At 44.6% G+C, this 13,339-nt stretch overlaps 1 protein-coding gene across 3 annotated transcripts in view; it reads left to right on the top strand.

Moving 5' to 3' along the window:
- The window catches only part of MGRN1 (mahogunin ring finger 1), a 55,328-nt gene that overhangs the window by 6,148 nt on the left and 35,841 nt on the right, over positions 1-13,339 (top strand). For all 3 annotated transcript variants that reach the window (XM_037385102.1, XM_037385103.1, XM_037385104.1), the window contains exons 2-4: positions 1,856-1,974; positions 4,936-5,024; positions 11,090-11,236. In XM_037385102.1, the coding sequence (XP_037240999.1) occupies positions 1,856-1,974; positions 4,936-5,024; positions 11,090-11,236 (355 nt within the window). The remainder of the gene's footprint in view (positions 1-1,855; positions 1,975-4,935; positions 5,025-11,089; positions 11,237-13,339) is intronic.

Genomic DNA, 13,339 nt, shown 5'->3' on the forward strand with positions numbered 1-13,339 from the left:
GACAGCCAGCCCCCTGCAGGCACAGGGTTTCGGTGGTGGTGAGCAGTCCTTGCCTGCTCTGGGGTTCTGTGTCCTCTGCATGTGGGATGCAGAACTTCTTCCACAAAAAAGCTCTGCTCTGAATTTGTGGAATACAGGTTTACTGAGGTGAGTTGAACCCCAGGATATCTTGTTTACTGAATACAAGGGAGCTGTTGGACTCTCATCCCAGATCATCAGCTGCTGCGTTGCTGAGACATCTTGCATAAGCATTGTCTTCACGGTTAATTAGATAAAATGCTCCAAAACACAATCCTACTTGACCCACATAAAATGTGAAATCTGTTCCTAAACCCCAGTGTTTGGTCATACTGTTCTGAAGCTTAGTATAAGTATAAACCGCTGCAGCCTCTCTCAGGTGGAGAGTCTGTATCAAGCTAGCTGTGCTTGGAGATCATATGCAGATGAGCTTTTTAATTTGTTGCTTCTGGGAGGGGTGGGAAAAGGTTGCCTGTCATTTGGAGCACCTACATTTTGTTGTGCTGATTCTGTAGGACAGATTCTAGGTAGCTTCTGGACCTGTGCTGAGGTTGATTGTTGTTTCTGGAAAGAAGGATGTGTTTCTATAATATAAACATCTGGACGCTTATAAGCTGAGCTCAGCAATAGCTGAGCACTTCCATCGTCATTAAAGCACTACCATCTGTGCAAAGTAAGAAGAGCCTTTCTTGGAGCATAAAGGAAAAAAGCCTTAATGGAAAAAACAGAGCCATTCATGAAAACCCTTCCATTTTGGAGTAAATCATGCTTGCTCCTAGCTATAGGGACTGCAAATCCTTCCATAATGCCTCCATAACCATTCAGATGATTAGTTACTGCTTCTGTAATGACTCGTTTTAAAACAAATTTTATGCTGTCTATGCATTGCCCCTAGGGAAGAAAATGTACATTTGGCTCAGTCCTTTCATCATGCGCATGAAAAACCCCCACTCTGAAACTTCAAGAGAAACAGCTTGGGTGGAGCCTTCTATTTTAGTTCTCTCATGATACTTATTTCTCTGGAATTGTAACTTTCTGAAGTTCATATTTGAGAGTGTTTTCCTGAAGTCTTTCTAGGAGGAGGCTACATTTGTGTTGCTCTCATACATCTGAGTTGATTTGGTTGATTTTGCAGTTAACCCAGTGCTCCAGAATCCCGGTGACCTTTGCACTATAGTGTATCACCTTAAAGACGAAACAAGTGTGTGGTGAAGCTTTCAGAGCTGAAGTTCAATTTAGTCAGTCCCAGGGTGTATCTCTTCTAGACATCCATGTTTCTGCACTTAGAACTGTCAATGTTATTCATTAAATTCAACATCAAGGTATATAGTCTGTAGCATTTGCGGTAAAGGTTTTGCGTGGTTCTCACCCTGGGATATGGGAGCAAAAACGGAGAGGGAAGACAGACTTTGCTCAAAGGGAGTCCCTCTGGCTGTGCAGAGCTTTGCTGAGGGGGGAAGCTTCATACTTCTCTGAGTACGTTGGTGGTGTTTGTGGGACTGGACTTCACGCTGGAAGGTGGAGAAAAGAGGGATTCATCAGAACTGAGCAATATTGAAAAGAGCTGACTCTTACTGCTCCCTGTCTCTTCTCTGGAAAACAAGTTAAAATGGAATTGTCTCTGCTGTAATATTTATTCTAGGCTGATCCCCCGCGCCCCACTTCTACTGTTGGCAGTGGCCATCAGTAGTACAGAGAAGGAGTGAACTAGCAAGTATTTTCTGTCTTGTGCTCTTTTATACTTGTGAATTAAAAACTGCACAGACCAGCTGTTCTTTAGGAAGCACTCATTTAGAGGTTTGTTTTTTAATTCCTTTGTGGTTCGTTTTTTTTCTAGGAAACTACTTTGCAAGTCACTTCTTTATGGGAGGCGAGAAGTTTGACACCCCTCACCCCGAGGGCTACCTTTTTGGCGAGAACATGGATCTGAACTTCCTCGGGAATAGACCTGTCCAGGCAAGTTCCTATATGCTGTCTATTTTACCCTTTTGTTTTCTGACTGTTTTGGAAAATCTTGTGTAGGGCTTGTAGAGGAAGGTAGCACAGACCTAAGAGACCTCGCTGCTTGGGGAGTGTCATTCCAGTCTGAGGTACAAAAGCATTCCCCTACCCCATGTCCCAGCTTGCTATCTGCTGTAGCTGTTCAGGTACAAGCAGAGTTTTTCTAGGAAGCAGTATTCACCTTCTGGGTTTATTTTCACTTAGGGCAGGAAGAAGAAGTAGTGGGGGAAGAAGAACAGGGACTCAGGAGCACAGATTTTGGGACTGATTCTGATTACCTGCCTGAGCAAGTGTAAAACATGCTGCAGAGAGAAGGCTGGAAGGCAGATCCACTCTTAGAGCCTGAACTTCACAGGTTTTGTGGGCACGCTGGCTGGATTCCAGTCAGCGTTCAGTGCATGCTGTTCTCAGGGTAAATGAGTGGCTTGACTGAGCCTAGGGCAGTGTTATGACAGATCTTGATATTTGGTGATTTTTGTTTGCTTTGTAACCTAGGTGGGCTGCTGAGAAAGTCTGTCCTTTAGCTTTCCCATTTGGAACATGGAGGTATTTTGGGGCACACAGGTGTTTTACCAGACTGTGAAAAGTGACCTGCTTGAGTAATTGGCTTGCTCTGTTGTCGTGGACAGGGAATAGCACTGTTGTGAGGGTCAGATAGGAATTTTATGCAAGCGTTTTAGATTCCTATTGCATCTCAGGACGGCTTAAAAAGAACCACAAAGTAACAAAGTAGGAGCCATTCAGAGATGTTTTCAAAGTGCTGGGGAGGAAAGGGAAGAGAGCTGCTTGTTTGCCACTTGTCTTCCTAGTTGTTTCTGCAGCTTCAAAACATGACAATGAAAAATTGATGTCGTAGTTCTCACCTTCAGAAAAGCGGTGACTATTAGCTAATTCGTGCTTGTAGCGCTCGGAGGCGGTTCAGTATCACCTCTGTTCTACAGATCAGAGAAACTGAGGCAAGATGACTTGATGTTTAAATTGGACTGGTGACAAGCACGTGCTTTGAGTTGTCCTCAGGCTATGACATTGGTGGTCTTAGCACCACGGTTAGATAACAGGTCTCTGCAGGAGAGGACAAGGGAGGATCTGGGAAGCTGTTGTTCAAGCAGAAAGCGTAGATAAGCAAGGAATTAGGAGGAGTGACTTTAGATGGAAATCGTTCTGGATGTAACAATCCTGTGGAGGCTTGGAGATGCTCGCCACCTACCCTGTGCCGTGTCTGCATACAGGGCCTGTGCGGAACGGTGGTTAAAAGCTGACTGCTTCTCTTTCGCTTTGTGACTAGCAGCTGCACAGCGCTCCCAACAAAAGCAGAAGACGCAGCTGTTAGCTAAATATCCCATGTGCATATGGCTGTAGGGACTAACCTTGCAGAGCTGAATTGACTGCATGTCTCAGCCTGGGTTTCCTTGCAGACATCCCAGTGCTGAATTTCATCACTTCTTAAGAGGGGAGTGGGTGAGAATGCTATTAACACAGTGGGATGGTTGCCAAATAGGTTTAAGAGAGGGAGGCTGTTTTGGTATATAGTTTGCCTATGTAAAGTTAATGCCCTTTGGCAGCTCTGATTAATCTTCAAGGAAGAAAACACTCGAACACAGAGCAGCAAAACTGCTTTCTGGATGTGGGCCAAGTTCTTGCTTTGGAGTAACAGAGGGCTTGTGTAGAGCAGTGTTACCAACCACAGCAGTGAGGGTGCAAGGAAAGTAGCTGTTGTTGTCCTGTGAAATCTCTGCTGCCTGTGGCTGTGGCACAGGGTCTTTTGCAGCTTTCTCCTGTTGGTCAGGAAACATGTTTTCCCTCAGGCTCTGGCTGTTGCCCCACCAATACATTTCTGTGGCCTGTGGGGACAACACTCAAGGGTTGTGTCCTGGAGCTGCCCTGAAGTTCAGCTGCAGCATCAGCATTTGTCTGCCTGTTTAGCAGACTAATTCCTAAGGAAACGTATATTGGTGGTCCCCCTGGTACTTCTGCTCTGTGTCAGTCATTCCATTCTCTCTGCACTGCTGCAGAGCACGTAGTCTGCGTGTGTTTGAAGGACCCCAACTCTAATGAGTTTGCGTGGTGGCTTTGTTGCTGGATACATTCAGTGTAACCTTCTGCCTGAAAGCCTGTCCCTTAGCTCTGTATCGTGCTGTTGCTCTGACTTGGAGCAGGGCTGTGTCTCCAGGCTGAGCAGTTATCAAACTTGGCCATTGTGCGAGTGGATGTTTCAGGTTCAGACTTCACCAAGCAGAGAGGAGGTCCAGCAGGCAGGTCTGCAGCTGTACAGGTTGTGGTCCCCACAGTAAGGAGTTTCCTTTGCATTTCTCACTGGAGAGTGTGACCAGTAAGGAGGATTACAGTCTGAAGCATTATCGTCTTTTATTTAAAGGACAATCTGTGAGAGAAGGTCTCTGGACTGTAGAATAGAATGAGGCCCCCTATCCCTGTCTTGTTCTTTTCTTTTCCAGAACATTTGCCCCATTGTTTCAGAACAAAAAGAGTTTCCCCCAGTAATCCAGGGCTTCGGCATACTGATTAGCAGTCAAGTCACTGTTTGCGTGCTGTAACAGACATGAAAGAGCTGCATTTCTTATGCTCAAGCTGGAGGTGGTTTCTTTAGTGGAAATAAAAGCTTGTGAGAGCAAGGCTTTCCAGACTGAGAATTCAGGCTGCAGAAAAAGCTTGTGAAAATGCTCTTTCTTGAAGTGTGTACTCCCAATATGAGTTATTGCTGGGCCAGAGCAGGATTTTTGCCCTGAAACATGCTTGTTTTATCTGTAAATAGAATCCTGTATTACTGTTCCTTGTGGCTGTTGTACTGAGTACCCTTAAAGGTAGATGTTTCTTGGTTTGGGTAAATCATATGCCAGGTAATATGCTGCTACCTTTTATAGCATAATAACAGGAGAATTATTTGCCTCTTTGTTCCAGTTTCCCTATGTAACTCCAGCTCCACATGAGCCGGTGAAGACACTGAGAAGTCTGGTGAATATCCGCAAAGATTCTCTCCGACTTGTGAGGTACTGTTATCGCCTGAACCTTTCATTTCATTCAACCCAGCAATCTGTCATCCAGAGCCAAACTCTATTTGAAAAGGTTTTGGGGAAAGGGCTGAATTCCAGATCCTTGTTGCTAGGTATGTCCAGAGGTTCCAGTGTTCCCTTGTGATCAGAGCTTTCAGGTGGTTTGTTGTTCCTTATCCCTAGATTTGAGCGATCTGTGTTTCCAAACAGGACCAGGGATGTATCCATCTCTGGAGGACAGACTAGAGTGGTAAGCAAACCCATGAAATCATTAGCATGAGTGGAAGATATTGGGCTTGTAGGGTTTATTAACCTGGCAGATTCCTTTCTGCTTTCTTGTGCAAGGAGAAGCCAGAAAGTAGCAGATTCTGGTGCAAGTCACAAGCAAGGAAGACTGATTGGTTTTGAGTGAAACTTCCTCAGGTTTCTCCTGTTGCCAAGATAGTTTGGTCCTAGTATTACGCATTTGTTTAGATGGCTGGTGTCCCATGCGTGGGGGAAGGAGGTCTGGATCATCATGGAGATCTGTTACCTTTCAGTGCTCAACGCTGAGATCTAAAGTGGCACTAGCTGGATTAAACTCAATGGCCAACACTTTGACCTGCAGCTGCCGTCTTTCAAACAGATGGCTGGAGTACAGGGGCCCAGCGCTTTGTGTTGGTCTGAGCGACTGGGTGGGTGTCCAGACAGAGCATTTCTCAAAGATCCTGGAGTTGCTCTGAATTCTGCGTTTCAGGCGCAGGGCTGGAGTACTGGCAGGGGGCCAACTTCAACCCTCAGCCAAGGTGGTTCTGAGAGCGTGGTATAACGTGAGTAATTTTAGTCATAACCACACAAAACCCTCGGTTTGTTTTTATGTGAAAACTGAAGGTTGGGGGTTTTTTTTGTTTTGTTGTATTTTTAAATGAGCAATACATGTGGTTTCAAAACTGATTGAACAGGAAAAGAGGGAAGAACTGAAAAAGTAACCATTGGTAAAGGGCTCTGAATGCTGTCTGGCTTTTTCAGCTAAAGAGTGAAGTATTTCTCTAGGGGAAAGTCTTGTTTTCCTCCCACACTTGCTGTGGAAAGGGTCTTTTTTCCTCCTTGCAGACATCCACACAAACATTGTAACACGTATCAGAAGCCAAACGGGGAGCGGCTTTTCCACTGGGAGAGGCCTTCCTGTGAATGGAGATGTTGGTGAGGTTTAGTACATACAGTTCTATCATTCTCCTTTCTGTGGTTGCACGTCCTGTGCCCCCAAGCACATTTGCAGCTCTGGACTATTTGAAATACAGTGTCCATGCACCTAGATAGTGTCTAGGTTTGCATCTGTCTTAATTCTTGGTACTATTGATTCTTTCTCTGCCTCATGAGCTCTCATGTGCTCTCAGGCTCTTGTGCTGCTGCTGCTGTGTTAGTGCTGATGACAACACTGCCAATATTATATCAGTACAAAATTAGAGTAGACCCAAAATAAGATTTTGATTGCCAGTCCCCAAGGGCACATTCCGTTTTTTACTTTTCTACGATTCTGGACTAGAGGCTTTTCTTTTCTCCCTTTGTGCACGTAAAGACAGTTTGTACCCTCTCCAGCCTGGCTTATTCGCAACCGATGGTTGAGGCTTGCATGTTCTTTCCAAAACTAGTTAATTTTAATTTACCACCTCCTCCACCAAATAAAATGAAACTGAGCTAAGTGTCTAGGTGTAAAGTAGATTCTGATGGTAAAGTCCTCACAAGTTTTTTGTTTTTCATAGAATTACAGAATCATAGAATGGTTTGAGTTGGAAGGGACTTAAAGGTCATGTAGTTTCAACCCCTCTGCCATGGGCAGGGACACCTTCCACTAGACCAGGTTGCTCCAAGCCCCATCCAGCCTGACCTTGAGCACTGCCAGGGATGGGGCACCCACAGCTGCTCTGGGCAGCCTGTGCCAGCGCCTCAGTACTCTCACACTGAAGATTTTTTTTTTGTCTCTCTCATCTAAATCTACCCTTTTACAATTTAAAGCCATTCCCCCTTGTTCTATCCCTACGGGCCCTTGTAAAAAGTCCCTCCCCAGCTTTCCTGTCAGCCTGTTTATGCCCTGGCAGGCTGCTGTAAGGTTTTCCCAGAGCCTTCTCTTCTCCAGGCTGAACCACCCCACCTCTCTCAGCCTGTTTTCATAGGAGAGGTGCTCCAGTCTCTGATCAGCTTTGTGGCCTCCTCTGGACTCACTCCACTAAGACCACAGAGCATTTTGGATAAGGGCCTGAGAGGCAGGCAGATGGTAAAGATTGAGGGGAGATAGGTGAGTCACTGTGAGTGAGACAAGGGAAATCCCTTCTCTTCCCTCTCCAGCACAGCACACTGACCTTGATCCTTGGAGCTGTTCGTCCCGTGGTGGAGGTGGTGATGGTGGTGGTGCTGAGATTGCCTGCTCTGCAGCCCTGGACAGCATTTAACTGTGTACAGATCCCTGCAGAACCCCCAAATAGGAAAAGCTTCCATTTGATAGTGATCTCCCCTCATGAAAGTCAACGCTGATAGAGACATCATCTAGTTCTTTCTTCATTTAATGCCTGCTCTAATACTGATGTAATCCATATCTCACAATATGAAGGCAAGCGATACTTAGCACTTATCCTGCATGTGTACTAAGTTTTTGGTTGAACTTTTTAATCCCCTCAAAGGATGAAATTGGGTTTGACTCAACCTCTTTCCATAAAACTGTCATGGCTGTTGTTAATTATATTTTTATCTTTTTAATTCTTTAACAGACAAGCAAAAAGTTCCAGCATTTCCATTGTTTTATCCAGAAGTGATGTTAGACCAGGTGGCCTCAGCTCCCATGGTCATCCTGCTTTGCCTTTTTCATCGTAACATTGGATCAGCTATTTGTTCTCAAAGGTGGTCAGTCGCTTCTGCTCTGTACATGTGATTGTGAAGGCTATGTGATTAACTTGTGTGCATGACTGAAAGGCACACCTACCAAAGTCACTGGTGTCTAAATTTGTGCATGCATCTGTGGCCACCTCACATTGACACTGTCAGTAGGGCTTGACTAAATGTACACTGTAAACTTCAAGTGCAGGTGGAGATAGAAGAGCTCTTGAACCACCTGAACCACTCCTGAACCACCTCCTTGTCTGCCACATCCATTGCAAAGAAAGAAGGAATGCAAAACGCGTGACTTTGTCTTGTTACTCCCCTGAAGTTACATCCCACCTTTGCTACACCTTAAGGTGGAACATGGTGTCTCTGCCTCTCAAAGTACACACCAAAGTAGTCCTTGCTTGTTCCTTGGTCCAGCTACCAGCTGGCATTGCTGCCTATGCAGTCTTTTCTAACCTGACCTCTTTGCTATGTGGCAGATGATTTTCTTAACCTCCAGCACCAGGTGTGTTGAAACGGGAAGCTGTGTACACAGCCTTGCTGTGACTGCCACCATTTAGGCACATATACCTTGCCCTTTACTTGAGTGGTGCTGTTGCTGGCAGACAGGGCTCTGACTCTCCTACTTCCCAGCAGATGCATCATCCAGAAACCTTCTTTCCAGGCACTGCAGTTGGTGATGGCCTCTCAGTGGTTTCCCAGGGCAACAGATTTACTCTAGTCTAGATTTAACCCCTTTTCTTCTTGAAAGGATGGAAGCACATTCTGAGCGCTGGCAGGGAGGTGCAGAGGTGCAGTTGAGAGCAGGAGGGTAATCTTGGAACCCGTATGCTTTTTGTGACTTCACTGAGAAGACAGAACAGGCAATGGTTTTACTAATGACATGTTGCTTTTGTGTGATCTGCTCCCACCTTGTTACTTGGGGCTGTTACAGGTGCCTAGATCTGTGTTGTCAATCTGTAACTCGCGCGTGTGCAGGGCATCTCTGTTTTAGTACCTACCTATCTATGCAGTGTGTATACGTCATAGACTGTCTGTCTGTGCATAGATTTCATATCTATGAAGTAGCTTCATCGGTGCTTGCCTGAAAGGGGTGCTGGTTGTCCCCCACCCCCCACCCTACTTCTTCTGGAAGAAGTGGCAAGTGTATTGTAGCCTGGATTCCTCACTGCCAACCTCAGATCAGCTGAGGGCAGCACAGCAAGAAATAATTTGCTTGTGTTGTCGCTTTCTTGGACACACGTGCTTGTGAGTGGATTGTTGCTATGTGTGTTCTTAGGTCAGTCCAGCACAAAATGTTCATGCTCCTCCTGTGTTTTCTAGGCAAATCTGCCCTGCTGGCTAGAGTGTTTCTTGTTTGCAGCCTTCAAGTGCCATGGTTTTATTCTTTGAATGCAACTAGCTTGTGTGAAAATGCCATCTTGTGCTATTGCTGTATATTGTATCCAGGCTGCTGCAGATGTTCAGACTCAGTTCTTGGGATTTGTCTTTTTTATGCTAGCATGTTGGGTGTATTTTGGCTTGATTTGCTGTTCTGACCTAGGTGAACCTCTGGCAAAAGTCTTGTTTGGAGCTTTCAAAGTCCTTCAGACAGGAATGCAAGTGTATGCTGTAGAGATTTACTAGGGTTACATCAGTACAAGTATGTGTGTTAGGTATTTGATTATACTGCTCTTAAGTTTTGCTTTTCACCTTCTGTATTAAATTGCTGAAGCTGAACATTTCATTCTTGTTCATGTGGTGTTAAGTAAAATTAATGCTGGAACCCTCTTAATTAGGCAGCAGTTATTACATCTCAGTGAACTCGGTAAAAAAGGATTCCCTTGACAATTTTTAGACTGAATTATGGAAGTATGCCTAGCCCGTTTCTGAGTATTTTCAACAGTGCAGGATATTCATCAAGTCCCTTTAATGAAGGGAGAGGCTGACTGATACTGTGAAGTCAGAAGTGGTGCCAAGCTTTTCCTGAATAGTTTAGCTGCTTGGCTTTGACCCAGGCATCCTGGCAATTAAGGTAATACTGATAGACAAGTGAGGCTGGAGCTGGGTGGCAAATGAAGTAGTAGTGAACCCCTCTCAAAGGCAGCCTGCTGCATTCACCACTCCTACGCAGTGCGTGAACTAATGGTGGTACCGACAGTCGTAGGATTACAGTGGGATTTGAATTTACCTATGAGAATCTGCTTCTGCCCTGCCAGTGAATCGCATGCATTCTGTCTGTCACTTTGCTTTTCAAGACGGGGAGATTGTCTCGTGGTGCTTTGTGTTGACTGCTTGTTCCAGGATCTGCTGGTCTCTGTGGCCACTTCTGGCACATCATAACTCACTGCTCATCCATGGCCATAGCTCACTGCCCTAGAGCTAGCTCCACACCAGCTTCTTCGCCAGATTTGTTACCTGCCTTTTCCAGTAGTAGGGAGAAGGAATAATACTGGGTAGTGGTGATCACACAGTGGGATCCAGCTGTACAGTAGCCCATAGCCAAATTATGACTCACCTTTATGTTAATTGAAATAACCTCTAAACTCATTCTTGCATCGGTTATCATATGTCTGTTATGCAGTTGAACGTGTTAATTTTTGTGCATACAGTAGGTGTGTGCAAGCTTCAGTCATTAGCAGCATCAAAGGTTTAGTTGATGACTTGTACATTTAAAGGTTATTTGAAATTCCTATATTTGGATGCTTTCTGATCTGAATGTCATCTTCTGTGTGATACTGGAGGTACCTTTTGTTGAGTTTCAGGAGTTCTTTGTGTTACAGAAACCTTGTTTTTTGCCTGTCACGCACCCATTTCATTTGCAGAATAAAAAGAATTAGGCGTTAGACTTCTTAGGCTCATGCAGGATTTCTTTAGCTCAAATACTGAGCCTAATATGAAGTTTTGAAAGGAGGGAGAATGTTTCCTCTCCTGAGGGTTTGACATTCAAGGTGTCACTTTCTCTCATTCTGTGTCCTGGCGCTGTAAGGCTGGGTGAGATCCCTCAACACTGTCATTGCATAATTCATGTTAATAACTTCAATCAAATCTTGAGAGAATCTTCCTCAGAGGAAAGAATGGAAATCTCCTGGGAAGCCCCAGGTGGCAGCCCATGGTGCCTTGCCTGCCCAGAACACCTAGACTGGAGCACTCTTGTCCTGATTTCCAGAGTGATCTTGAGATCTCATAAATATATGTTCTAATCCTCTGGCATTATCTTTCAGGTATAAAGATGATGTTGATAGTCCTACTGAGGAGAATGGGAAGCAGAAAGTCCTGTACAGCCTGGAGTTCACGTTTGACGCAGATGCCCGTGTTGCCATCACTATCTACTGCCAGGCTACAGAAGAGTTTGTCGGTGGTATGGCAGTGTAAGTCCTGGGCTTGTGGGTGCGTGGAGGGATACAGGAGCTCTCAGGTGATGAGCCTGTCAAACATCTCTCATTAATCACCCCTGAGAGCAGTGCTGCCACAGGTGGTGGAGAGGGAAATCTCTTCTTTTTTTGTTTTATATATTCTAATAGCTTTGAATATTACTTTCACTTCCCTCCCACATAGCCAATATCCTCTCTTGTTCCCTTTTTGGATTGTTTTTTGGATGTGGGGAAGCCATTCTGTGCGCAACAGAGGAGAGGAACTCACAGCTGTATGCTTTGTCAGCAATATGTTCTATGAAATTAAAAAAAACCAAACAACCAAACCACCACCACCCTTCCCTTCAAATACTACCTGGTTTTTTCCAGATCACCTAACTCACTGGATTTTTGTGTTCCCTGTGACAGGAGCATCTGGGCCACCAAAGTAAAGTTCAATCTCACATTTACATAGCGAGTCTGTGGAATTGAGGCCCACCTAAAGCCCTGGTTGGGATAAATGACCACCTCAACACAGGCACTTGGGAGATGGTTATCAGGAGGATTTACTGCCTGAAACCCTGTCTGTGTTTCCTGCCAGGTACATGTATTAGTCTTTGGCTAGCTGTAGAACAAATGGTCAAAACGTCATCTGTGGAGTCTTTCTCGTATTCTGGTAGCGCATCCCTACAGACTTTAAAACCTTTTTATCTAAATGGCACATTTAAACCATTCCAATCAACAGTGTATGGCATAAGACCATGAAAAATCTCTTTTGTGTATTAAGAGCTAAGGTGATAAAACATGCTCTCTCTGGTGTGAATTGGGTACACATGAGCTGCTGATATGTTATGGCAGGCTTCTGATGGCCGCGGGACAAAGAATTCTTTTTGTTCTATGGCTAAAGGAAGAATCAGGCTGCAGAAGCTCTTGGCTTCGTCTAGTAGAGGCTTTTGGCTGATCAGCGGCTCTGTGCACGTAGTGCTGACGGCTTCTGCAGTAGTGCTCGGGATTTGGGGGTAAATGTACATTTTATTGGAGGGATCTGCAGAGGTTTCAGCAGAGAGAAGTATGTATGCAAACCATAAAATGGCTTATGTGTTTTATGCAAAGTATAAACATCGCAGTAATGATGGATGGATAGTGTATTTTTAGAAATGAGACAAGCTTAATGCTCCCATCCAGATGTGCATTCCTCCAAACTGGAGGATATCCCGAACCAGAACTTTCGTTTAGGCCCCTTTTCTTCTTCTGTTGAAGCCTATGGCTGCCTTTATTTTGGGGACGTAATAAATTAGCTCCTTTTAAGTGCTTGAAAAATATCTCTTGAGAAACTCTGAAAACACTTTCTATTTAGATCCAGATTTTCCTGAGCAGAGCTGAATGCAGCAGGATGCCTTAGAAATCCTGATAAAGTTTCCGTGTTCTGTCTCTTAGGTCCTTAGGTTTCCTGTGAATTTAGTGCTAGTGAAGGTGTTGGAATGGCAGCCTTGGAGATTGAAGTCCTCTTTTCCTAATACAGGTACAACGTGGAGAGGTGGCCAGCGTCCCTTGTGCTGCCCTGCAGTGTTCCTTGTTTGCTGACCTGAGGAGGAAACCATCTGTGGGCTAATGGGGAGGACTGAGGGCCTCTATGGCCAGGGTGGATGTATTTACATTGCCAGACTTCAGCTGTGGCTTGAATCAGCAAGTCTTGTTTAAAATCATTGATTTTAATCTTGTTTTGCTATTCACTTGTTGGTTTACATCGAAGGAGAATTTGTCACTGGTCAGTAACAATGAAACATCTGCATCTACAACTCAGTGTAAGCTTCACAGCAAACTTTGTGATACATTTTACAAAGACCTTATCTGTAAAGAATATGCATATAGTTTAAAATGTATTTTTTCAGACTCCTAATTTTGCATTTTGTTATGTCAAAATGGCAAAAAAGTTACTCTAAAGAGAAAAGATACTTTTTTTTTTTAACCTGTCTTGAACCAAGCTGTGTTGGGATGGAAGTGCAACTGCATCACCCAAGACCAGCAGTGTAGCATTTTTGTTGGTTAAACTGCTCCGTTAGACTCTTAAGAGACTGTCTTGTCAAGTTGTACCTTGAATAATAATTGCTTAATGAAAGT

This window comes from Falco rusticolus, chromosome 4 (genome assembly GCF_015220075.1).
Source record: "Falco rusticolus isolate bFalRus1 chromosome 4, bFalRus1.pri, whole genome shotgun sequence".
NCBI lineage: Eukaryota > Metazoa > Chordata > Aves > Falconiformes > Falconidae > Falco > Falco rusticolus.